This window comes from Choloepus didactylus, chromosome 5 (assembly GCF_015220235.1).
Source record: "Choloepus didactylus isolate mChoDid1 chromosome 5, mChoDid1.pri, whole genome shotgun sequence".
Classification (NCBI taxonomy): Eukaryota; Metazoa; Chordata; class Mammalia; order Pilosa; family Megalonychidae; genus Choloepus; species Choloepus didactylus.
In genome coordinates, this window is record NC_051311.1 from 25376939 (window position 1) to 25404881 (window position 27943).

General features: G+C 34.4%; 1 protein-coding gene across 4 annotated transcripts in view; it reads right to left on the reverse strand.

Moving 5' to 3' along the window:
• WDR37 (WD repeat domain 37) overlaps positions 1–27943 on the reverse strand; it is a 103296-nt gene that overhangs the window by 38872 nt on the left and 36481 nt on the right. For all 4 annotated transcript variants that reach the window (XM_037835676.1, XM_037835675.1, XM_037835672.1 and 1 more), the window contains 8 exons: positions 21231–21398; positions 16665–16761; positions 10582–10677; positions 10203–10267; positions 6523–6658; positions 5122–5193; positions 1936–1980; positions 426–502 (listed from right to left, as the gene is read on the reverse strand). In XM_037835676.1, the coding sequence (XP_037691604.1) occupies positions 426–502; positions 1936–1980; positions 5122–5193; positions 6523–6658; positions 10203–10267; positions 10582–10677; positions 16665–16761; positions 21231–21368 (726 nt within the window). In that variant the 5' untranslated portion in view covers positions 21369–21398. The remainder of the gene's footprint in view (positions 1–425; positions 503–1935; positions 1981–5121; positions 5194–6522; positions 6659–10202; positions 10268–10581; positions 10678–16664; positions 16762–21230; positions 21399–27943) is intronic.

Genomic DNA, 27943 nt, shown 5'->3' on the forward strand with positions numbered 1-27943 from the left:
GGCTGAAAAATGGCACAAATTTATCCAACAATAAAAAGCAAACAATAATTTAAGAATTTATGGCTTAAATATATGAATTCATTCTCCTCCTCAATATCCCACATCTTTTGTTAAATTTAAATTATGCCCACATAAAAATAATGCCATACAAGTCATTAACTTGTATGGTAATAAAAGTCCCTGAAAAATAAACCTGTTGTCTAAAATTAAATATAAAATATTAGATAATATAATCTATACATAAAAATTAACAAGACTGATAATTTAGCACTAGTGGAATGGAAGGTTAAAGCAAGCATATGCATATAAAAATAACGGTACTTCTTTTTAGATACTATAAATTTATTCTGAAATTTGCACAACTTTAAGAACCCTACCAACATACTCCATGTTGACTTTTCAGGCTAAATAAATGTGCTGCTTACACTAGTATCTGCAATTGGCTGAGGGGTTGGTAGTTGTACCACATATCTCCAAATATGAGCAGTCTGATCTCCAGAAGCTGAAAGAAGAAATTGGGGGAAATTTACCCAAAGTACACATCATGCACAAAATGAGCATTTTGCTATGTTCTTGCTAAGCAATCTAATTCAGACTTTTTTAACTTAGTGATGATCATTTAGCAAGATAAATACGCTTCCTTTAAATAGCCATTTCTGAGACTGCACAATACTCTTAAGAGTAAATCAGCAAAATTCAGATAATAATTACTTATTAAAACATTCCCTTTCATTTTAGGGTATAAAGCTGTGGAAGTTCAGGACAAACTATACAAATAATAAATTTTATTCTCCATCTATTTAATCTAAGTCAAGTGAAACCATATAATACTATAACTTGTGATTACATAGCTTCTGAGGTGTTTCCAAAAAGTAAATAATCCATAAATGCATGTTTCCATCCATTCAGCATATATGGGACTTAGAATTTTCCAGGCTCCTATCAGTACTACCATCTTACTTGTGCTATTACCTTGTTTCTCTTTTTACCAGCCAAACTTTACAAGAAAATGCTCTGACTTAGGAATGGAAGGATGTGCTGGTTTGGAGTTTATGCCCCCCCAAAAGTCATATTCTTTAATGCAAGCTTGTGGGGGCAGAGTTATTAACCTTTTTGATTAGGGTATGACCTCTTGACTGAATGTTTCCATGGAGATTTGGCCCCGCACATTCAGCATAGGTCTTGATTAGTTTACTGGAGCCTTTAAAAAGAGCCAAACAGGCCCAGACTGCTGCTGATGCTTTGGAGATGCTAACCCAGAGTTTGCTCTGGAGAAGCTAAGAGAGACAACCACAGAGACATTCTGGAGAAAACCATTTTGAAACCAGAATTCCAGAGCAGATGCCTCCCACATGCCTTCCTAGCCGACAGAAGTGTTCCGGATGCCACTGGCCATTCTTCAGTGAACATATCTTCTTGTTGATGCCTTAGTTTGGACACTTCTACGGCCTTAGGACGATAAATTTGTAACCAAATAAACCCCTTTATAAAAGCCAATCCATTTCTGGTATTTTGCATACTGGCAGTATTAGCAAACCGGAACAAAGGACATAGGGTAAACAATACAAAAAAAGTAGAGACTAAAGCATTCAAATATAACATAATAGTTTGTATTTTCTCTCATTTCTTACTCACCCCTTACAAAAGCAGTCTGACTTCTGCCTTTTCTTCACTATTGCAGAGCCTCCCAAAAGAAGTTACTATATGTTTTAATATAATAACATATAACAACATATTGGTAGTAACTTTTTATAGCATCAAATACTACCAACTTTCCAATTTCTCTTCAAATCAAAACCATATCCAAATTCCATTTTGGCTCTCCTCTCTCTATATCCCCACTACTTAATCTGTTTCAAAGTTACTAGCAGGTTTTTTTTGTTTGTTTTTTTTTTTAAGTCCTCTTGATTTCAATAGAGAAAAAATTTGACATACCAGTGAGAGCCAACTGCTCCGACGGATGAAATTTTATAGAATTTACTGCAAAATAAAAACATTACAAAAACAGTTTTAAAGTCACAAAAATATATCATTATTTATCAGCTATAGCAGGTATCACAGAGTTAAAATTTTAAAACCTATGATAGAAGTTCAATATTATATCCTCCCACTCAATTAGATTATGAATAAATGTGTAGGTTAACGGGAACAAAAAACTACAATAAAAAATAACTGATACATAAAGAAAACCTTCAACTCAACAACAAAAAGACAACCCAATTAAAAAGTGGGCAAAGACCTGAATAAACATTTCTCCAAAGAAGGTACATAAATGGTCAAAAAAAACCACATGAAAAGATGCTCAACATCATTAGCCATCATCTCTCCAAAGAAGATATATAAATGGCCAAAAAAACACATGAAAAGATGCTCAACATCATTAGCCATCAGTGAAATGCAAATCAAAACCACAATTAGATCTCATTTTACACCCACCAGAATCACTACTATTAAAAAAAGTGGTCAATTGCAAGTGTTGGACAGGTTGTCAAGAAATAGGAACACTTGTTCAATGCTGGTGGGAAAGTAAAATGGTGCAGCCTCTGTGGAAGACAGTTTAGCAGTTCCTCAGCAAGTACAGAAAATATCAAACAGATATTTTCACACCGATGTTTGTAACAGCATTATTCACAACTGCCAAAAGATGGAAGCAACCCAAGTGTCCATTCACAAATGAATGCATAAACAAAATGTGATATATACACACAGTAGAGTATTATTCAGGCATAAAAAGGAATGAAGTTCTGACACATGCGACAACATGGATGAACCTTGAAGACATCATGTTGAGTGAAGTAAGTCAGACACAAAAGGACAAATACTGTATGATCTCCCTGATATAAAATTAGAATAAGCAAACTCATAGAATCAGAATCTAGAGTACAGGTTACCAGGGTATGGGGTGAGGACAGGGAATAGGGAGTTAAGGTTTAAAATGTACTGAGTTTAAAAAAAAAAAATGTAGTGTCTCTTTGGAACAATGGAAATATTTTGGTAATGGATGGTGGCGATGATAGCACAACACTGAAATATGTATCTGAATGTGGTTAAAAAGGGAATATTCATTTAAATAATAATTATGATACAACTATTTGAGGATGATAAGGAGTAAAGAAGTTATATATATGGCAAGTGAAGTAAATTTTCATTTTTCTTAATAAGTTGCTTCTTTGTCTAAAACTCAAAAATTAAATATTAGAATAAGCTATTTTTTTTTAAATGGAAGAAAAAAGTAGAATACTTAAAACAGTTAAAAGTGGTTATCTTTTAAGAAGTGAAAAGAGGAGATAAAGAAGGATGAGGCAGGAGATTTGTTGTATACAGGCTGTCTAATACTTTTCTAATTTTTAGGCTGTGTATATGTATTCGAGTGTTTTTAAATTACAAATTTGAGATGAGGAGATTAAAAAAAACAGATAAATACAGTACTGATTCATTTAACAAATTTTTGTTATATTTTTAAGCACCTCTTATGCATATTCCAGGCATTGTGTTAGATAACTGCAGACAATACAGGAGCAACACAGACACAGTACTATAGGAAGACAGATGACAATGTTGTGGGGAGAAAGACTGATGAAGACACAATATGGAGAAAAGGATGGTTAATATGGAAGGGACACGACATGAGCTTGTCTGTATGCTATAAGAGGAAAAAGCCCACAGTGATAGTGGGAAAGAGATAAAAAATACACATGACAATCAGGATACATGAAGAAGTGAACGCTAAAGGAAAAGAGGTGGAATCTATAATACACTTAGAGATGGACAGGAAGACACTCAGATGAATGGGGTTCACCTAAGGTAGTAGACAGAATATATACCTAACTTTTTAGAAGCTGAAAGCAATAATGCTAACTCTGAGCCAAGTTGGCCGACAAAGTTTAAGGAAACAGTGGTAAATGGCAGAGGAGTGGGAACAGGGGAGGACAGCTTTTGACCTAGATTAGAGATGAGGACATTCTAGATAAAAGGAACCAGAAAAGGAGTTTGAGAGAAAAGTGAGAAGAGAAATTTGGTCAGAACTGAAAGAGCAGGAAAGAACTGTTGTAAAATGCATTAACTATAGGCAAGAAAGTACAGTAATGGAAAGTTATCCTTTAACCTGAATACATCTAAATAATCACATTAGAAGTAAATCTCTATGAGAACTCTGTACTTTTTCCATGATTGTTCTGTAAACTACAACTGGTCTAATTAAAATAAAGAGGAAAAAAGAACATTAACATTATATAAGTGATAAAACAGACAGCAACAACTAGATATAAAAAAGTAAGTCTCTAAAATGAATATTTTTTTTTATAAATGCACGTGTTTTCAGTTCTAAAATTTTCTATATATGGCTTTATAAACAACATTAAATGAAATGAAGACTAATAAAATTTGTATGATGTTATGGAATTAAGCTTTTTCCCTTTATTAAAATCATATAAGCTAAAGGCACAGAGTTTATCTTAGTCTATGGATAAGCCACATTGCCCTCTACAAGCTAAAATACTTTCAATCGGGTAATACAGAGGACTTTATAATGCATGCTTTTAAAAGCAAATCACAGTGGCAGAGAGATTCCAAAATGAGCCAAGAGGTCACTCTGGTGGGCACTCTTACACACAATATAGACAACCCTTTTTAGGTTCTAATGAATTGGGGTAGCTGGCAGTAGATACCTGAAACTATTAACCTACAATCCAGAACCCATGAATCTTGAAGACGATTGTATAAAAATGTAGCTTATGAGGGGTGACAATGGGACTGGGAAAGCCATAAGAACCACACTCCCCCATTTAGTTTATGGATGGATGAGTAGAAAAATGGGGGAAGGAAACAAACAAACAAACAGACAAAGGCACCCAGTGTTCTTTTTTACTTTAATTGTTCTTTTTCACTTTAATTATTATTCTTGTTATTTTTGTGTGTCTGGTAATGAAGGTGTCAGGGATTGATTTTGGTGATGAATGTACAACTATGTAATGGTACTGTGAACAACTGAATGTACGATTTGTTTTGTATGACTGCGTGCTATGTGAATATATCTCAATAAAATGAGCATTAAAAAAAAAAAAAGCAACTCAAAGTTGGACCTAACGTGAAAATAAAGTGTTCATTTACATAAACGCTTACCTGACCCAACATGACCTGTGTATTTGACAAGGCACTTTCCTGTTTCTATACTCCACAGCAAAGCCGTGTGATCTGGAAGATTCAAATTAAAAAGTGTAGCTTAACCATGATCAATTTTATGGTCTTTTTAATAAAAGAATAAGAGAAATATTTTAAAATATGTAAACTACGACTCATATCTCTAGCAACATTAATTACATTATTCTGTAAATCAATCAAAAAAAGCAAAATTTTTCCCAGAAAATTAGAGAAGATGATGACATGTCCAAGGTCACATAACTAGCAAATAGAAAAACCAGTGCTAGATTTCATAGTTTATTACTACAAAGTTTTCATCATGCTTGAGACTTAAAACATAGAAGTCATTTATGTAATGGTTTCATTATTTTATTGAAGTATTAAAACTTTTCTGAACATTTCCAATATTAAAATTCAAATCAATACCATCCAAATCCAGTTACAAATTATGTAAGATAATAAACATTCCTTCCTCTTATAGGCATAATTTTTTAAAAGTAGACTTAAGGAAAAACCTGAGAAATAAATATGAATTATCCAAATAGCTTTTAGATGCATCAGAAAGGGACTCTTGCATTCTTTTTTCTATTATAATTTCTAAAACAATCTGAGGTGCTCATGTATGAACACAGTTTCAAACAAGAGAAAAAAAGTGAAACAGAGAGAACTTTCTTCATCACTGTAAGTAGTTTATCATTTTCTATTTCCACTTTAAAAATTAGAATCTAGTGAAAAACTTCTCACAAGCTGGGAAAGTGATTTTCAACAAGTGAGCATCACTCTTAATTTCAGCCATCGTTATGCGAAGGGATACTACTTTATGCCACCTCAGACAGCTTTTGTAAACTATCTTCTCCTTGGTAAGAACAAAGGACTCTCTAACACCCCACTCCTGTGACTCCCAGAGGGAAACACTAGGAGACCCCACCAGCCTCCACTCTGGCTTCATTCTTTCAACTATGTGCACTTTTAAATTATAATTTCACAGCTCCTTCCCTCAGCTGTACTTCACTAGTGGAAAAAAATCAAGAATTTTTCAAATCAAGAAACAATTCAGTATGAATAACAAGAAGAAAACCAATAAAAATATCCCTAATATGTTTGAAAAATATTCTACCTTATGTTCCCTCTACCATTCAAATGATTCTTCAACATAATTAAATTAAATCCACATAGAACAAGTAATTACTTTTCCAGATACTTAAGTTCACTGCTAGCTATAACACACACAGCTACAGTATATAAAAAACAATTTTTTTTTAGTTTTAATGATTAATCAATCATACTTTTGCTTCAAAGGATTTCAATCAGTTGCCACGTAATTCCTTTTACAATAAGCTAATTTGCTTAATTTTTCTCTATTTTAAATCTTTCAAAATTTACCAGCAGATGCAGTTCCCAGCACCACTGGCTGTGTCCTTGCAACACTCACATCCCAGATTCCATCCCTGTGACCAATATATTCCTTCACAAGCTGGCAGATTGCCCTTGATGTTGTAGTCTTAAAGCTGGAAACAATCTAAAATAGTAAAGGGAATGAAGTGAGTATTTTAAGCTTAAAAATCAACACAAAAAAAATGTCTTGAAAAATCCATAAATCATGAATAGAATTTTAAACATCAAAGAACAACACAGATATAAAAGCAAAACTAAATGCCATGTAGAGTACTGGTAGACTCACTGTGCTAGATACCACAATGGTCCTCATACAGTTTTCAGAAGACTTCCCACTACTTCACAGTTTGATATTATTCAGATAAGCAATGTCTTACAGAAGAAAAGTTTATATAGACATTTTAAGTCACTCTTCCATAAATCCTGAAATCATCAGACAAAATTTCCAAATTCTTACAAAAAAATTAAAACAACACAGTAGCTAGCTAGCCAGCCAGACCTGAAAGAGTCAGGAAGTTATACCCCAAACTGTTAACAACAGTTATTTTTACTATTCGGAGACTTTCATTTTTTTCTGCATTTCGTAATTTACAATAATCATGTATTATCCCAGGGAAAAAAAATCACTGGGGTTGGGGATCAAAAAGACGACACTTATAACAAATGAACAGGTTTGTTCAAATATCATTTATTGAGCACTTGATAGGTGCCAGGCAATGTACTAGTTGCAGGAAACACAAAAAATAAACATAGATTCCTTGCCTTTAAAAAGCTTACAGTCTAACAGAAGACAGACATGAAAACAATGCAGACAAAGTGGTACATACAACAGCAAAGGTATTGTCTCTATAACGATACACGACAAACAATTCTGATTTTCCCTTGCAAGGAAAAATATAAAGGAAGGAAGGAAGAAACAACACAAATATTTCTTCAGAGTTTTGTTTCCAGATATTGTTCTCTGATCAAAGAATGGCTTTTCAGCTTTTAAGTAAATCAGGATAATATAGATTATTCAGAATAATTCAGGATAATGGAACCGTAAAATCAAGTGAAAAAGAAAAATGGGTGGTATTATACAGCTTTTTTTAAACACTGACTAAGCAAAGCCCTGAAAATTTACCTAGATGCATTCTTAGTAAAAACCACATTAAAATTCAATCCACTGTCTGTTCCATCAATTCAAGCACATGCATTCTAATGAGTCCCCTGATACAGAAAAAGACTAAATGACATGGTTGATGAAGAGATGACTTTCACTGGTAATATAAAAAGGTTCCATCTGACTTGGTTTAAATTTAAAAAGAATTACAAAAGGACTTGTTCAACCCCAAGCCCATCATTATCTTTTTTTTCTTTTGAAACTAATATCCTATTCAACCCAGCAAAATTATCCCTCCAAAATGTGAAAAGTGTTTTTGCTGGCATAAAGTGTCATTCAGGTGTTAAATAATATTTTTATGAGGGAGTGAAATTAAAGAGCATGCAAAACTTTTTCCCATAAGTTAATCTCATTTTCCAAGCCTCTCACCATTTCTAATACAAATAATATTTTCATAAGAAATAAACTTCTATCTATAGCCAAATTCTTTACCTCTTCTCTTTGTACAATAAGAACACTCAATCCAACCCATTTTTGGTTGCATTTTGGAAGCAGTAAAGAAGATAATGTGTTATCTGTGGATACTGTAACAAAACACTCAGTGTGTTGTTTCCAAAATGTCCATTATACTTTAACCATCTATTAACTTTAATTCTTTGTTCTTAAAAATATTGACTTTGCTAAAATTAAACAGGTCCAATAAAACAGAATGAATTACTTAGAGGAACTGTTCATGACAGAAAAACAATACAATGAAACAAATTGACGCTTACACCTGTCATTGTAATTCACCTCTTTAAGATACAACACAAAATATTTTTAAAATCAGGGTTTTTTCCACAAAGAAATTAGATGTTTATGTAATAAAAAAAATTACTTCGTGAACATTTTAGTAAATCCCTTTAAAGTGGTTTGCATGTTAGACTGTCTTACCTTCCTCTCATTAGGCATTAGAAATATGTTATTAGCCACACAAGGAGGGAAACCACTTCTGTGGTTACTAATTGCACTTTTGTTTTCCCACTATCTCACCAAACATGCTACTTGCCTTTCATGGCTCTGAGTCACAAGGAGAGAAAGTAATGAATCTAGACTGTAATATTTTTCTTGTACCCATGGTTAGCTTTAACACCAAGAATCCATGCTGTAGTAGAAATCAGAATATATTCTGTTACTGAATTATTTCCTCAATTTTTCAAATAATGTCTTGTATTTTCCTTATTATTCTTTAAGATGGGTAAACAGAGGGTACAAATGCTTATAAAGATAATTACTAATATGTTTCTTATAAATTCAGATGAATTTCCCATATCTAAAATACCTGGGGCTTTAAATATCTCCAACAATTTTTTTAAAAACAAAATATTCTTGTACATATCCTTACTTTTGCCCAAAATTAATTTTTTATTGCTCATAAGGAATAATATTATATAAAGATTTTTTCCCCTACTACATAATCAGGAAGTTTGAAATTTAGAAGTCTAAGATTATACATTGCACACCTGCAACTGTAACTACAAGAATAAGCAATATAATACACCAGAAAAAGAAGTTAATGAGGAAGAACATAATTCATTTTGAAGAAAAAGTTTAGTATTAATTTATTTAAATGTCAAAACTAATAATACATTAACTGATATCATATGACAAAAAGAATTAGCAACTTACATTCTAGAAGTTACCAAAGGAAACAGTAAAAAAAATGCCAGAAATAATAAGATTTTTTTAATAACAAAGAATTACCAAAGACTTTCAAATAAGCAGAAATAACAAGAAGACCAAATGTGCTCTATTAATTCCAATTATTTTTACTGGGATGTCCTACTAAATAACCTTAAGCTTAGGGGAACAAATTGGAAAAAGCTAACAGTAACTATGCCATCATAGCAGACTCATCACAAATTTCAAGATGTTTTTTGGTTTAATGAAAGGAATGTACATTAATTAAGGTTAGATAATTTATCTTTTGTGTAATCAAAATAATACAAAGTAGAATAGCATACAAGATCACCTCAAAATATTACTTCATAATGGTAGTCCATCATAGATAATTCATTTCCAAACACTTAAATCCTTGCCATTTAAGAAGGTAAGAGCAAGAAACTTTAAGAGAAAGCAAAATACCACAAATGTCCCTGTTTGCCTCAGAGGCAGACTTTCACTTGATCATTAAGGAAAAGAAGATAATGAACCAAAATGTAACCATAGCTCAGTACCTAATTTTCACTGTTTTATACAGTGAAAAAGCCTTTATATCAAGTCAATTAACAACAGACTATATTTTCCTTCTAAAGACCATATATTTACTAATGCATGATGTATTACATTCAGCAAATATTAGGGCAGGTTAGTGTGTAAGTGTTTGCATATTTCGGGCATTTAACATATCTACGTTATTCCTTTTAAAAATTATATTTGCCTTAAAACAAGATATTCATCTTTTTCTATTACACATATCTAATTGAAAAATATGCAATTTAAAGTACACATCTACACATCTTAAATACCACATGACTGGTTCAAGAGTAAATACTGATGCGGAACCAAGAGTTAGTGTCTTGCATACCTTGCTAGTAGAAGCTTTGTACGTGGTCTTTAATTTCTGAGAAAGCTGACTGGTACTATGACTGGCTGTAGAGACAAAGAATTGACAGTCAAATACAATCATCCAATCTAATTATCACAAAATGGACTTGATATATCAAATCCAATCTCTCATATTTTACACAGGAAGAAAATAAACCTAGAAAAGTGCAATTGCCCAAGGTGATAAGTAGAAAACAGCACTTGAAACATGAACCCATGCTTCCTTGCTCTTTAATATTCTACACCCATACCTGAATTTTGAATTTTGCTGACTACAAAAATGAATCAGTGTCCTTCATTAAATTTCAAATTTTCATAATATATAATTAGTGAGACAATCCTTTTACATTCAACTTTACCTTTTGTTTTGAGTTGGCCCTTACTCAGTTCTGCCCCATCAATCGCTTGTCCTTCAGCAGCTAACCGTTCATTAAGAGTATCAATTTCTCTACGCACTAGGAGTAAAAGAAATTTTTTTTCAAAAATGTAAAATATTCACTTTTTAGCTCAAATATACTCACCACTTCCAAAGATTGAGCATATAAAAATGTTACATATTAGTGTTGTCTAAACAAAGACATGAATTATATTCTAATAAAGAAGATCACAGTTTATAGAGTTCTCAAAAAACTCAGTCCCTAGCAAGAACAAAAAAGACAAACCCAATTTCAGACTACATTCTAGCCTAAACTATAAGGAATAAGAATAAACAAAGCAATATTTATTATTAAAAAAAAAAAGACAGGGAAAAGAGTAAGATATCATTCCAAGATATCAGAAATAAAATCTCAAAAACTATTCCTACCCTGTGCAAGATATTCTATAGGATTATTATTATAATTATTTTCAATAATTGTTTCTTTGTATCTTATTTTATGCATTTAAAAACATTACTCCGATACTGTCTGAAATCCAATAAAGTATTATTTACAATTTAGCTGAAAATACTGAAACTAGGGGAGAAGACATACAATAATAAGATAAAACTACCAGTGCATGACATCATAAGCACCAAGTGAGGATTAGCTATAACAAAGATTAAAACTTCAAGGAAAGTTCTGAAAAATCAGTAGGGTTTTTTCCCTTATAAGTAGACTTATAAGGGAAAAAAGAGAAGGACAAAAAGGAAGGACATCAGATATAAAGAACAAAGATACTGGGAAGGGAAATGAAATTAACAATGTTGATGGCTTTCTATGCATCAGTCCCTAAGAAATGGGCCTTCAAAATCAGTGCTGTTATCCATATTGTAGAGACAAGGAAAGAGATTCAGAAAAGTTAAGTTAACTAGTCCAAAGACACAAAGCTAATGAACTGATGAAACTGGGACCTGACATACACATAAATATATCCAGCTCTATAGCCTATTTAATTGCCACCATAGGATATAACCTCCCACTATTGTACAAGATAAGATCTACTCAGGGTATAATGAGAAGACTGGTCTGGGTAAAAGGTCTGAATGAAAGAACAGAATGAGATAAGATTAGAAAGAGAAGTTAAGAGGAAAAGGCTCTAACTATCATCACCCTAAGCAGTTCTGAGAATATCTTATAAGCTAAAGGAAGCTACCAAAACTTTTAAGAATCTAACAACTTAAACTCAAAATTATCTTCTCGCACTAGTTATTTTTAATTAACAAACTCCATAAATTCACAAAACATAATGCCTTAGATCACAACAGAAACTCAATAATATTTAAATTGTTAAAATTCTGATACTTAAAAAAAACTTAAAACAAAATGCATGACATTGTACCTAATTTTTATTTTATAAAATGTTGGAATAATTTTCTGTGAATTTTCAAGGTGGATTTATAAGGAGAATTCAATATTAAAACATTAAAATTTTCAAATAGAAAAGTTTAAATAACATATGATTACATTCACTTCACTATTTCATCCACCCACACCAATTAGTTCCCAGAGTGAAAAACTGTAACACAATATTGTTTATTAGTGATATAATTGGTGAGACAATCCTTTTACAAACATTCAACTTTACTTTTTTGGAACCAATGGCTAGATAACGCATGAAAGAATTAATTATAATTACATTTTCATAATGTTAATTTTATAAACAGAAACCCTACAAAAATAACTAACAAATTGAAAAGTAATGAAGCAATGAGAAGGATAAAGAACAATGTGGTCATTTCCTAATATTTCATAGTAAAGCATTAATATATATGGCCTAATAAATATGGTATAGTTACTTTTGCATAATGTAAATTTTACGAACACAAACCCTACAAAAATAACTCTCAAAAACTGAAAAGTAATGAACAATGAGAAGGATAAAGAATGTGGTCAGTTCCTAATATTTCACAGTAAAGCATTCATTAATATATATGGTCATACAATATATATATATATATATATATATATATATATATATGATTATAAAAATAATCACCAGAAGAATTAAAAGCAAAAAATGCAGAAAATATTTTCCTTTGAAGAATGGGATGGGATTATTAGGTAAGGATAACGGGGAAATATTTTTCTTTTTATACTATTTTTTTTTTTTAAAGCATACATTGAATTCCTGCAGGGCCCACAGAGGAGGTGCCCACAGCCCTGGGAGTACTCCAGCTGCGCCCATGTTATAGGACTGATGACACTATCAACTGCATCAAAGGAGAATCCTCCATGAAAATGGTCCTTCCTTTTTCTAGAGCAAGAAAGAAGCTCTGAGCACAAATGTGCTTTGTTCACCTAGTGCTTATCTGGTTCTGCGTGAAAATCTCTAGAGGAAGACAGTTGCCAGCTGAGATATTGACAATGCAACCACTGGAGTTAGTGAACTTGAAAGACATAGTTATAGACTCCACCCAAGAAGAGTGGTCCCTGCTGGACACATCCCAGAGAAAGCTGTTCAGAGATGTTATGCTGGAGATTATCAGTCATCTGGTCTCAGTGGGCAGAGAAATTGGTTTTAAAAAAGAAGTGCTATCCATGCAACATATTTGCAGGAAATACATTTCTATCATCATGTCATTGAAACAGACATCTCATACTCAGAAGAATGACAATACTTGTAGTGAATTGAGGAAGATTTCACTCATAGTTCCAGAGAGACTCAACATGTGTTACCTCACAACGGAAAGAAACCTTACTTCAGCAATTTGTTTGGAAAAGCTCTCAGAAAGCAGTCTTTTAATCAACAAAAGCAAATTTGCACTAGAAGTAAATCATATGAATGTCACCTAAATGGGAAATCCTCTTTTCAAATCTCTGGTCTTATACATTACAACGGAAATCACACAGGAGAGAAACCATATGAATGTCATATATGTGGGAAAGTCTTTACTCAGTGTTCTGCCCTGAAACAACATGAGTGAATTCACACTGGAGAGAAACCCTATGAATGTTATTTGTGTGGAAAAGCCTTCACTCAGTCTAATAAACTTAGAGAACATGAGAGGACTCACACTGGAGAGAAATCTCATGAATGTCATCTCTGTGGGAAAGCCTCTACTCATTTTTCTAATCTCAGACAACATGAGAAGACTCACACTGAAGAGAAATCCTATAAGCGTCATCTATGTGTGAAAGCCTTCACTCGGTGCTCTGGCCTTAGAGAACATGAAAGGATTCACAATGGAGAGAAACCCTACAAATGCCATCTATGTGGGAAAGCTTTCACTTACTGTTCTATGCTGAGAGAATATGAAAGGATTCACACTGCAGGGAAAGCCTGCACCCATTATTCTGGCCTTAGACAACATGAGAAATCACACTGGAGAGATACTGTATGTATGCCATCCATGTAGGAAAGCCTACAGTACAATTTCTAACCTTACTCTACATGTGGGAATTCACAATGAAGAGATGCCCTATGAATGTCATTTGTGTGGGAAAGCATTCACCTATTATTCTAGCCTTATATGACATAAGAAAACTCACACTGGAGAGAAACCCTATGAATGTCATCTATGTGGGAAAGTCTTCACTCACTGTTCTATCCTTCGAGAACATGAAAGGAGTCATACTGGTGAGAAACCCTTTGAATGCAATATATGTGAAAAAGCCTTCAGTCAATATTCTCATCTCAGACAACACGAGAAGACTCACACTGGAGAGCTATCATAAGAATATCATGTATGCGGGTTATCTGTACTTCATTTTTGTAACCTTAGACAACATGAGGGAACTCAAAACTGGAGAGAAACCCTGTAAATGTCATCTATGTGGGAAAGCCTTCACAGTGTTCTACCCTAAGACAACATGAGACTACCAGTGGAGAGACATCTTGTGAATATCATTTATGTGGAAAAATCTTCACCCTTTATTCTAGCCTTAGACAATAAAAGAAAACACACTGGAGAGAAACCTTATGAATGTCATCTACGTGGGAAAGCCTTCACCCATTGTTCTGGCTTTAGAAAACGTGCAAACTCCCACTAGAGGGATACCTTAAGAATATCATTTATGTAGGGAAACCCTAATTTATTTTTGTAAGCTTAGACAACATGAGGGAACTCAAATTTGAGACAAACCCTACAAATGACATTTATGTGAAAGACTTCTGTTAATGTTCAGACATTACATTGCATGAGACAGCTCATAACGTGAGTATTTTGAATATGGAAGAGATTTCAGCCCTTGAATTAACCTTTAAACATCTAGAGAACTCACACACTGAAGAAACACTATAATCAATCTGGTAGAGCCTTTAGTCATCCTGACTACTCTGGAGAGAATCAATTAAGTATCACCTACGTGACATTTTTAGTAAGTTGGTCTGAAGATATGCATTGTGAAAGAACTGATGATACACATATAATGAAATGGAAGAGTCTTCATCCATTGCTCCATTTGATAGAGACAAGTTTTTACCACAGAATGAAGCCCCTTAAGGGTGTTGAGATTATTCATGCTGGAGATATTCATGAAAAATCACACAGAATCATTTATTCATACAGCAACGGTTGAAGGGCAAGTGGAAAATTCACACAGTATATAACATTGGTGTCATGAATGAATCATATCTTCAGTGATCACTCATTCCTTTAACATTAATATTCTTATGCTGATGAAACAACAATCTTAAAGTCAATTTAGGAAAATCTTCAGATTGATTTCACATCAGAAAATTCATAATGGAAAACGAAATACTTTATATGGACCCGTTAGCACATAATTCAGCAAAGAGTGAAGATTTTGAAAAAGACTTACTATTAAAATAATGTAGTATAACAAAGTATAAGTGTTAAGTGACATGGGTATACTGAATGCTGCATTTTGTAAAAAGTAATATGAAGTGAGATTAATTCAATAGATCAGTACTTGCCTATATGTAAGCAACAGATATTGTTGCTGAAAATCTAGTATGTTGCCCACTTTCTAGTTTTGTTTTTATGTGGTTCTAAATTGAAAGAGTTGATTCAATCAGAAAATAACTTTGAATGTTAACACAAACATTTACCATAGTAAATTATGATTCTTAACTATTATCTTCATATAATAATATATGTGTTCATGGCAAGGATGAACACAAACATGGATAAACATACGTTCAAAGTAAAAAAAAAAAAAAAAAAGCATATATAGGCATTATTCTAAAATAATAAAAAACAAAAAGTTTTCATTAATTCAAAATCCTTTCAATTAACCTTTAATAGGTCAAACAGGTAATATATACATTTTAGGAAATTTTTAAATTATGGTCTATTTTAAAGAAAAACAGGAATCAAAGTTTTCAATTTGCAGTATAATTGGTGCAGGAAAAATTATAAAATGCACTCACTTTTTATAAAATTGTTATTTGGATTGGTAAGTGCAACAGGAAGAATAATGCCCTCCTCCCCAAAGATATTCACATCCTAAGCCCCAGAATCTATGAGTATGCTACCTTAAATGGCAAAAGGGACTTTGCAGATGTGTTTAAGGCTAACACTCTTGAAATGGAGGGATTATCCTGGATTAATCGGGTGGACCCAATCCAATCACATGAGTCCTTACGAGTGGAAGAGGAAAGCAGAAGAGTGGGTTCGGAAAATGCAACAGGAGAACCTGACCCACCATTGCTAGCTTTGAAGATGGAGGAAAGGGGCCATGAACCAGTGAATAAGGCAGTATCTAGAAGGTGAAATGGCCCTCACCTTACTGCCAGCAAGGAAAGAGGGACATATGTCCTACATCTGTGAGGAAATGCTTTCTGCTAATCGTCCAAATAAGCAGGAAATGGATTTTTCCCTAATGTCTCCAGAAAGGAGCACAACTCTACCAAAACCTGATTTTAGTCTGGTGAGATCTATACCACACTTCTGACCTACAGAACTATAAGATAATAAATTTGCGTTATTTTAAGCCACTAGGTTTGTCATGGCAGATCAGAAAACTAACACATTTAGGTGAATACCTACCCACAAATTTAACTCTCAAAGAGTTAGGTAAGGGAAAAGTTATAAAATTATATTAAGATAGGTGATACTCACATTCTAAGTTTTCAATATAAAGGTTTTCAAATTCTCTTTCTATTTGACCAAATAGTTCCAGAAGTGTACTACGAACCGAGGAAGGCAGTTTAGAATCCTATAGAAAAGGAAGATTATGCTTTAAATAAATATTGATAAATAATTCCGACACTAAGCACCAGTATACTTTTTTTGAAAATGAATTATCAATTATCCTCAACTCTTATTTTACATCATTACATAATTTTATTTCTTACTTAAAGAATTTAAAGTTTCAAATTTCTACAGAGGAAACTGTAATTGAATTTTATTAACAGCTACCTAGCACAATATGGCATTTAAGAACAAGCACTTCTTCAAAATAACATTTTTCCTTTTACAAGGGAGGAAATAAGCCTCCATTATTCAAAAGAAGTTCAAATTTGTAGAAAAGGAAGGCAGTTCCCATAAATGAAACTGTATTATAAAAAACCTCCAAATTCTATATTATACGTAATATAAATGTATTTTAATATATACTAATAGAAAATGTGCCTTTCTAGAGCTCTCATTATGTTTCACTGTGCTTCAAGCAAAATAACCTGGCTTTTTCCTGGAACACTATTTAATACCTAAAACACTAAGTTGTGAGAAGGGAAAAAAGAAAAATCTTACCGATAAGATAAAAATGTCTACTAGATAAAAATGAAAACATTTAAGTACCCCAATTGTGCCACATAATTCCTCTCTGTATGCCTCTGCCTTTGCCCTCTCACACCTCCAGTCTCTCTGTCTATAGTCAAGGAGTTATTGGGAGGAAGCAACATCTCAGCTGAATTTTGAAGTATGGACAAATGAGTTAGCAGAATCCTAAGTACCAAATATGTTTACAATCATTTCCTTTTCCTGGACAATGCTAATGAATAGGAGACAATCTGATACAGAATCTTTTTCTACAGAGGGTAGTTTGAGGGTGTAGCTATATAATATTTTCTGTGTTCCCCCTTCTAGTATTTAGAGTTATTTTCAAATAAAATTCTCAACAAATCCTAAAATAGTGCTTCAAGACTTAACTGCTGTTAGAATAATTTTCTCAAGGACTTTTATAATTTATATATAGCACAAACTTTTTGATGTTTTGTGAGTCTAATTTTTAAAACAATATATACAATGCTTATTGCAAATTCTAAGATTAACTTTTTAGAAGGATAAAAATTGGCAGGTGGATGATCTCTAATGATATAAGGGTTTTAGCAATATGAGTTTTGAAATAATCACAGAATTCTCAAATAAATTTCACAGGCTTAAAAAAAAGTATATGGAACCACTGGTTTAAAAGTTGAATCTGGTAGCAATTAGTATTACAGCCTCTTCCAACTTCCCTCTAAAATACCAATGAAGAAAATATGAAAAAAAGAAAATTCAAACTTAAAAAAAAACTGAAAATTAAAATCTTTATGGGAGGAAATCTCAGTAACTACAGGAGGACTGAACCAAGGATCATATTTAACATTCTCTCTGTCCAACCTTGTGGTCTTTGCATATTCTATTCCATCTCCATAGAACACTCTTCCCTCACCACCCTCATCTGGTTAATCCCTCCTCCTATTTCTGCATTCGGCTGAAGTGTCACTACTTTAAGGAAGCACTTCTGACATCCTATATGCAAGAGATCAAATCTCCTCTTACATATATGAATTCCTTCTCTCCCATACCCATAAACATTTAAGATCCTTATTATTCAGCAACTAAAATACTACATTTACTTGAATATTAAATGCATCTTAATACTAAAAATAATTGTTATAGAAAACAAAACTGAGATGTCAGCATTAATCTCTCTTTATAAAATAAAGATAATCAAGAAACTAAACAAAGTAAAATGAGAACTTTTCCACTTGAAGGCAAGTTGAGCCAAGCAGGAAAAATCCTTACAAAATGTTTTCAATCTTTTCTAATAGTACTACTTTTGATGTCACTAAATTTCACAGACCCTGAAATGGCAGGTGTTGAGCTTTCAGTACCTTTGGAGAAAATTCCTTTCAGAAAAGGTACTATGAATTCATTAAAGCTTTTAAATATAATTGTATTTTATTACTTCTGCATTTCCACACATCTGAAAAATTGCAGTACATAAATACAGGCAACTTTTTTTCAGGCTACAGTCAATGCTTGTTGCATATACAGATTCAGCAATCTTTTGCAACCTCTCATACCTGCATTAATCACTACTTTCTAAAATAATTCAGATTTACGAATCAAAGGGATATAAAATTTAACCTACCATAACATCTCATCCATACTAATCTTTGCTCTTTTTTTTTTGATACTGCCACCCAACAATTGAAAAAGCATTCTTATATACATTGTCTAGGAAGTTATTATTCCTATCAGTCAATTCAAATACTGGTAACCAACAATTCTTTATTCTTAAATCCTTCCACTTATACCTACCATGCCAACTGCTTGCACCAAAACACTATCACTATCATCTTCTTCCTGCTGCTGAACTAGTGAGAGCCACTGTTTCACTGCACACTCACAGAAACATGCTGACTGGTCCAAATGCAAATAATTTTACCCATTCAACAAATAAGCACTGTCAAGGGAATGTTGGAGACACAATGATGAGTGCCGTAAGAAAGGAACAGTGTACTAGGTTTTCAGCTTGAGAGAATTTTGAATTACCTTCATAAAGAGTCCTATGAAATGCGATTATCTACTTGTATTACATCACAATAGAGGACTGGCACTCAGGAAGGCCAAGAAAATAAGAAGAAAATATTTACCTTACAGGGAATTAACTCTAGAATCTGCTAGCAAAGGAAGTTGAATTCTCATTACTAGAAATGTAAGTTAATCTAAAAACTTTTTAAAAACCTTATCTTAGACTGTTTACCCATACTGTCCAATATGGTAGCCACTAGCTACGTTTGACTTTTTTAATTTAAATGTAATTGAAAATTTTTTAAAATTAATTTTCAGTTCTTCAGTCACACCAGCCACTTTTCAAGTGCTCAATAGTCACATGTGGCTACTGGCTACCATATCAGATAGTGATATATAGAACACTTCCATCATCGCAGAAGTTCTATTGGACATCCCTGGTTTACACATTCACTAGCCTTAGAACAATAAATATAGTTTGGAGGCACCTTAAAATCTATGATTTTATTTCCAATATTAAATTAAAATGAATTATTTTTATAGAGTAGAACCAGGTATTTGTTTATTTAATCATTCTTTCAATATATAATTGAATTCTAATTGATTATCTACTTTGTGATAGGAACTGTTAGGTTCTGAGTATATACTACTGCCCTGTAGACAATGCATCCTAGAAGTCCAGCGATAAAAGCCCCTAGCATAAATTTATCCTTATAGTTCTAATGAGATCTAATACATATATGAGACAGTTTTTCAAATTTAAGCCTTACTTTCCTGTAACATTATGCCTTATTAATTGGCTCCAAGAGGGAAAGAATGGTTATAAATTTATATATACACTGTAAATATACATATTAAAATATACATATAGATATTAAATATAGCTATAATTTATTTTAACATTTTTTATAGGCTTCATAACATTATTTAAAAATCCTAACACATTTTCATCATCTATAAAGAAATTCACTAGGAAAGGTATAAGCAAAACTTATTTTTATTAATAAAATACTAGTTTTTTTACTCAAAGAAAACAAAATTATCAGAAAGATAATTTAATTAAAAAAAAAAAGCAGATGGCACACTCATTGCAGCAAAGACAGGGATAGAGCCAAGTAAAATTATTTCAAGATTGATTCTAAAAACTTTTCTGAGAACAGAAAGAAGTAATCAAAACTGCTTATGACTCTCCTCTTAAGACTATCACAGACAGAAAACCTAAATTGTACTCCATCAATTAACAAACTAATACAAACTGTCACACCCATCTTTTTTTTTTTTTGTAACTAAGCAGTATAAATATGAGTTAGTCTAGGAATCTAATTCTATTTCTATTTATGTTATATTTGACAGTAATTTGAATAGTCTTTTTCTCTTGGTTTTTGTTGTTATTGTCTGTGGTATACTGAATTATATACTCCAACATACACATTCCTAATCTTAATCCTCATTCCTGGGATATGAATGCATTGTAAATAGGATCTCTGGGAGATGCTATTTTTAGTGAAGATGTGGCCCAAATGAATGAGAGTGGGCCTTTTCTGGATTATTGGATGTTTTATAAAGAGAACCAGGAAGTCAAAGAAGCAAGAAAGGGGAGGTCATCACCATGTGACTGGAGGTACATGCAAGCCAGGGAACTGGCGGATTGCCAGCAGCCAGCACCAGCGCACTAGTCTTTGGGGAGAAAGCCAGCCTTGCCAATTTCTTGATTTTGGACTTCTTCTAGCCTCAAAACAGTGAGCCAATAAATTCCTGTTGTTAAGCCAAAACCAGTTTGTGATGTATTTATAATAGCAGTTTCAGCAAACCAAGACATACAAAGGTTTGGTTACATAAATCTTCTTCTGCTTTGGATACCTGTTTTTATTTGGCTATTTTTATAACATTACAAATATGATCACCATCTTTAAAATAAGACACTGATCGATACATACTTACCTGTCCTTCTAACATTTCTCTTGGAAGTCCTGTCCTTTCCTGTTCCGAGCTGTTAGTTCTTCGTATAGAAAGGCTATGTGATTTGCGTTTTTGTTTTGCTTGGCGAGCAGTTGAACAACTTCCACTTTCTGTGGGCATTACTTCAAAAAGATAATGTCCTGATCACTCCTGCAATAAGGTAAACAAAAGCAGGAAAAATAAGTTTTCTGATAAAACAACTTGAAATAAAGAGAATATACTGGACAAGATAAGTATTTTAATTATAAACTTCCTTACTATCATTAACATTAACTATATAATTTAGAAAAGGACAAATTAAAATCTTTTAAGGTGGAGGTCACAGCCTTTGTTCAGGAGATCCATTTTTAAAGAAATTTAGTTAACATGTTTTAAAAATCAAATGGCAAAGAAGAACTTAAAATGAAAAATATCCCTTAACTCAACTTTCCCCAGGCTCAGCCTACTCCCCCAAAGGGAACCACTTTTAGCTGCATGTTCTAGACTGCAAGATTCTTGAGTAGTGCTGTCCAATAAAAATATTACACATCATCAACATGAAAGCAAGACAGTTACTGAGAACCTCTCTCCAGAGACTCAGAGAAAAAAAGGATAAATCTCACTTGCTCAGAACTCTGGAGGAAAGGATCCCACAAATGCTGAATCAAAGAAAGAAAAATATCAGATAGCAAACTTCCATCCCAGACCAGGTGATCCTCTTCCCTTCCCCTCACTCGGTCCCACACAGCTCGGGAAGTGCTCAGAGGCAGCAGCAAGGCTCCCTCTCACCTCCCACTGGGGACACAGAATATAAAATCTCCCACAGCAGTGCGACAGACCCCCACCTATATACAGACAACAGGCACCCAAGCCCAAAGGGACCCATGGCAGGATACAAGAGCTGAGGAGTGTGGAATACAAAAAGGCAGCAAGGAGAACCTTCCAAAAATGGAGTATATTAGGGACAGAATGGTAGAACCTATTTCTTTCCCCAAAGCAGCAAATAGCCAGGCAGAAATCAACTGTTTGGAGACTCAGAGGACAGGGGACAACATTTCAACACCCAGGTCAGTACAGAAGGAAGAGACTGAGAAAATGTGGGCATAGACTGTAACTCCAGCTGCAGTTCCTGATACCCATCCTACTCCCTTGAGGGAAGCAGCAGTGGGAGGCCTGATCCTTGCCTGGTGGACAGCTGTACACTAGGACAGCTCCGGGAGTCCTCCACCTCAAGTAAAGAGGGGGATATCGTCCAACACTGAGCCAGAAACTGGCTGCAAAGTGAGAAAACAGGATCCCCCCAGTTTCAGCCCTGCCTGGTCAGATGATACTGGGCAGGAATAAGTAACTGAGATAGACACCTGTGGGCAGATCGGAAATGGCAGTAGAAAAAGAAGGGCTTTTTTGGAGCCTCTCCAGACCCTATGCCAGGCCCATCATCAGCTGGTCTACACCCCATGCACAGACACCTGGCCCTATTTTGGCTGACAAATACTAACAATTCAACTGTCAAAGCAGTGCCCTAATATAAACCCAAGAAACAACTAAATCCTAGTCAACAGAGAGAAACTGACCTTCAGAATAGACCCATCAAGATAATCAGATGACCAGGTGTTCTAGTTTGCTAATGCTGCCTGGATGCAAAACACCAGAAATAGATTGGCTTTTATAAAGGGGGTTTATTTGGTTCCACAATTACAGTCATAGGCCATAAAGTGTCCAAGGTAACACATCAACAATCGGGTACCTTCATGGAGGATGGCCAATGGCGTCTGGAAAACCTCTGTTAGCTGGGAAGGCACGTGGCTGGCATCTGCTCCAAGTTCTGGTTTCAAAATCACTTTCCTCTCTAGGCCACAGCTCCTCTTCAAAATGTCACTCTCAGTGGCTCTTGGGGTGTTTGTCCTCTCTCAGCTTCTCAGGAGCAAGAGTCTGCTTTCAATGGCAGTCTTCAAACTGTCTCTCATCTGAAGACAACTGTCTCTCAGCTTCTGTGCATTCTTCAAAGTGTCCCTCTTGACTGCAGCAAGCCTGCTCCTTCTGTCCGAGCTTATATAGTGCTATAGTAAACTAGTCAAGGCCCATGCTGAATGGGTGGGGCCACACCTCCACAGAAACTATCCAATCAGAGTCATCACCCACATTTGGGTGGCGCGCATCTCCATGGAAACACTCAAAGAATTACAATCTAATCAACACTGATACATGTGCTCACACAAGATTACCTCAAAGATAATGGCGTTTTGGGGGACAATACATTCAAACCAGCAAACCAAGTATCAGCAAAAAATCACAAGGCACATTAAAACACAGGAAGATATGACCCAGTCAAAGAAAAAAATTACAAAGTCGGAGGAGACACAGAATTTGGAATGACTAATTAAAAATGTTCAAACAAATCTCCTAAACAGACTCAATGAAATGGATAAAAGGATAAAAGATATTAAGAAGACACTAGGTGAGCATAAAGAAGAATCTGAAAGAATACATTGAAAAATAACAGACCTTATGAAAATGAAAGGCACTGTAGATGAAATAAAAATATACTAGCAACACAGCAGGATTAATGAGGCAGAAGAAAGGATCAGTGAGCTAGAGACAGACTGTGCCGGTTTGGATGTATTATGTCCCCCAAAATTCCATGTTCTTTAATGCAGTCTTGTAGGAGCTGACATATTAGTGCTGACTAGGCTGGAATCACTGGATTAAGTTGATTCCCTGGAGTTGTGGCCCACCCAACTGTAGGTGATAACTCTGATTGGATTATTTCCATGGAGGTGTGGCCCTGCCCATTCAGTGTGGGTCTTAATTAAATTACTGGAGCCCTATAAGTGCTCAGACAGAAGGAATTCTGCCCTACAGCCAAGAGAGACATTTTGGAGAAAGCCATTGAAAGCAGTCATTTGCGAGCCCCGAGTCTGCCTGGGAGAAACTAAGAGAACACCCCCAGACACCTAGAGAGAAACATCCTGGGAGAAAACTGTTTTGAAACCAGAACTCCAGAGCAGACACCAATCATGTGCCTTCCCAGCTAACAGAGGGTTTCTGGACACCATTGGCCATCCTTTAGTGAAGATACCCTATTGTTGATGCCTTACCTTGGGACACTTTATGGCCTTAAGACCATAACTCTGTAACCAAAGAAACCCCCTTTATAAAAGCCAATCCATTTCCGGTATTTTGCGTATCGGCAGCATTAGCAAACCAGAACACAGAGTAACCAACTTTGAACAGACAAAAGAATAAATGGAGAAAAAAACTGAAAAAAAAAATACAGTGTGAGCCACATATATTTTAGATTTTCTAGTAATCACATTAAAAAGTAGAAACAGGTGAAATTAATTTTAATGATGTATTTAACACAATATGTCCACAATATTATCATTTTATAGTCAATATAAAAAATATTGAAATATTTTTTATTTGGCTTTTATACTAACTCTTCAAAATCCAATGTGTATTTTACATTCAAAGCACATCTAAATTCAGACTAGTCACACTTCAAGTGCTCAATAGCCACATATGATTAGTGGCTATCATCAGCAGTTCTTGAGGTTATTATTCAAATCTCCAAAACATATAAACTTTGTGAATCATCTATTTTGGATATTATATACTCATTTCGTACTATTGTCAATACCTCCTCTCCATATAATTGTATCACTGTTAATTAATTTAATTTTAAGTTTATTATTATAAGTTTTATTATATTTATTATAATTTAATTTTAAGTTTATTATTATAATTTATTATACTATATTTGCACATTATATCTTCCTTCAACTACAGATTTGGACATTACCTATTCAGTTTTTGCTATTATCAATCTCTCCTCACAATATAATCATTGCATTTTATTAGCTGATGTAATTTTAAATAATGTATTTCTATATTATATCTCTCTTCTTCAACTGCTGCCAGTGTCTTTGAATTCTCTTCATCTCCCCCACAACCATCCATCTCCCAACTTTCGTTATCTATACTTAGACAAGGTGCATTATTTACATTCTATCCTGGTGCCATAAATAACATGTGTCTGGTGCACAGGTTGAGAAAGTTTATACAGTATTAGCATGATTATGGAAATAGTGTAATTATAATTCATTAATGAATAAACATTTTTGTGCACCTTTTTTCCTCCTAAAATGAATGATTGTTTATCTTCATTAACTTACAATATATGCTCTTATTGCATCCTTGATATTTTCTAATTTCTAAAGGTTAATATGGGAGATTCTTTCCTTTCTTTGGTCTATATTCCTTCCTCCTAAAGCTCTCCATCTCCCTTTCCAGGCTCAATGGTCTGTTTTCTAAGTCTGCTAAACACTTCTTGTGCTGGTTTGAATGTATTATGTCCCCCAGAAAAAGCCATATTCTTTGATGCAATCTTGTGGGGCAGACATATTAGTGGGGATTAAGTTGGAATGTTTGGATTAGGTTGTTTGCATGGAAATGTGCCCCACCCAACTGTAGGTGATAACTCTGATCAGATAATTTCCATGGAGGCATGGCCCCATCCATTCAGGGTGGGCCTTGATCAGTGGAGCCATATAAATGAGCTGACAAACGGAAGGAACTCAGTGCAGCTGTGAGTGACATTTTGAAGAGGAGCTACAGCCAAGAGGGACACTTTGAAGAAAGCACAGGAGCTGCAGATGAGAGACAGTTCAAAGATGGCCGTTGAAAGCAGACTCTTGCTCTGGAGAAGCTAAAAGAGGACAAATACCCCAAGTGCAACTAAGAGTGACATTTTTGAGGAACTGCTGCCTAGAGAGGAACACCCTGGGAGAAAGCCATTTTGAAACCAGAACTTTGGAGCAGATGCCAGCCACGTGCCATCCCAGCTAACAGAGGTTTTCTGGACACCATTGGCCATCCTCCAGTGAAGGTATCCGATTGCTGATGTGTTATCTTGGACACTTTATGGCCTTAAGACTGTACGTGTGTAACCAAATAAAGCCCCTTTTATAAAAGCCAATCCATTTCTGGTGTTTTGCATTCTGGCAGCATTAGCAAACTAGAACACTTCTTTTCCTTGTTACTTCTCCTGGATTGAATCTACTACTTCCTAGATCCCATACTATTCTCTTTCTTGATTTGCTCACCAATTTTTGCTGCAGAACATCCTCTAGTAACATTCTAAGAAAGGGTATATGGGAAGTTAGCATACCAAATACATACATGTCTTAAAATGTCTTAAATCTACCCTCCCCCCCTACACACACACCCATTTGATCGTTAAACTAGAAATACAATTCCAGGTTAAAAAAATCTATTGCACTCAGAGCTTCAAAGGCATTGCTCCACTGTCTTCAAGAATCCAGAATCTAGAACCTGCCGATGAGTGGTCAAATGCCAGTACGCCATTATTTTGTAGGCAACCTGTTTTATTGTATTTTGCCCTTCATCCCTTCCCAAATGTTTAGTATCTTCCTTTTATCCTTGTCCTGAATTTTCAATGTTGTTTCCAAATGTGGGTCTTATTTCATTCCTTCTGTTACACACTTGGTGGGCCATTACAATCTGAAAATTCAGATATCCCTTCAGCCCTGGGAATTCTCATATTATATATTAGAAAATTTCCTCTCTTCATCCTATCTATTCTCTTTCTGGAATTCATCTTAGAAGAGGTACTAGTTTTTTTAATCGTTCTTTCTTATTTTTTTTCTGTCATATTTTGTTTACTGACTTTTGATTTTACAGTCTGGACAACTGTGCCAGTTTTAATCTATAATGTCCCCCCAAACACCATTATCTTTGATGTAATCTTGTGTGGGCAGACCTATCAGTGTTAATTAGATTGTAATTCTTTGCACCCCACCCAACAGTGGGTGATGACTCTGATTGGATAATTTCCATGGAGGTGTCGGCCCGCCCATTCAGGGTGGGTTGAAATTAAATCACTGGAGCCATATAAATGAGCTGGCAAACAGAAGGGTGCAGCTGTGGGTGACATTTTGAAGAGGAGCTACAGCCAAGAGGGACACTTTGAAGAAAGCACAGGAGCTACAGATAAAGACATTTTGAAGATGGCCATTGGAAGCAGACTCTTGCTCCAGAGAAGCTAAGAGAGGACAAATAACCCCAAGTGCAACTAAGAGTGATATTTTTGAGGAATTGCAGCCTAGAAAAGAACGTCCTGGGAGAAAGCCATTTTGAAACCAGAACTTTGGAGCAGATGGCCAGCCACGTGCCTTCCCAGCTAACAGAGGTTTCCCAGACACCACTGGCCATCCTCCAGTGAAGGTACCCGATTGCTGATGTGTTACCTTGGACATTTTTTGGCCTTAAGACTGTAACTGTGTAACCAAATAAACCCCCTTTTATAAAAGCCAATCCATCTCTGGTGTTTTGCATTCTGGCAGCATAAGCAAACTAGAAGAACAACTGAAACCTTACTTTTTTTTTTTTTTTTCTGGTAGGGAGAGGTGAGTGGCAAATACTTTCAATTTCCAAAGAGTCTTCATTAGTTTCCATAAAGCTATTTATCATAATATAATATCCTGTTTTCTATGGTGATAGTGATTTCTCAAACCTCACCGATAATATTAATTCCTTGTTTGTTTGTTTTTTAAGTTATCTTTTGTTCCCCAAATTATCTTTTTCCTTCAGGATCACTTCTTCCTGTTTACCTTGGTCTCTCTTTTTCATGCAGTCTTTCCTAAACTATCTACTTATCTTTGTTTCTCTGTTCACATTTAAGAACAAAACAACAG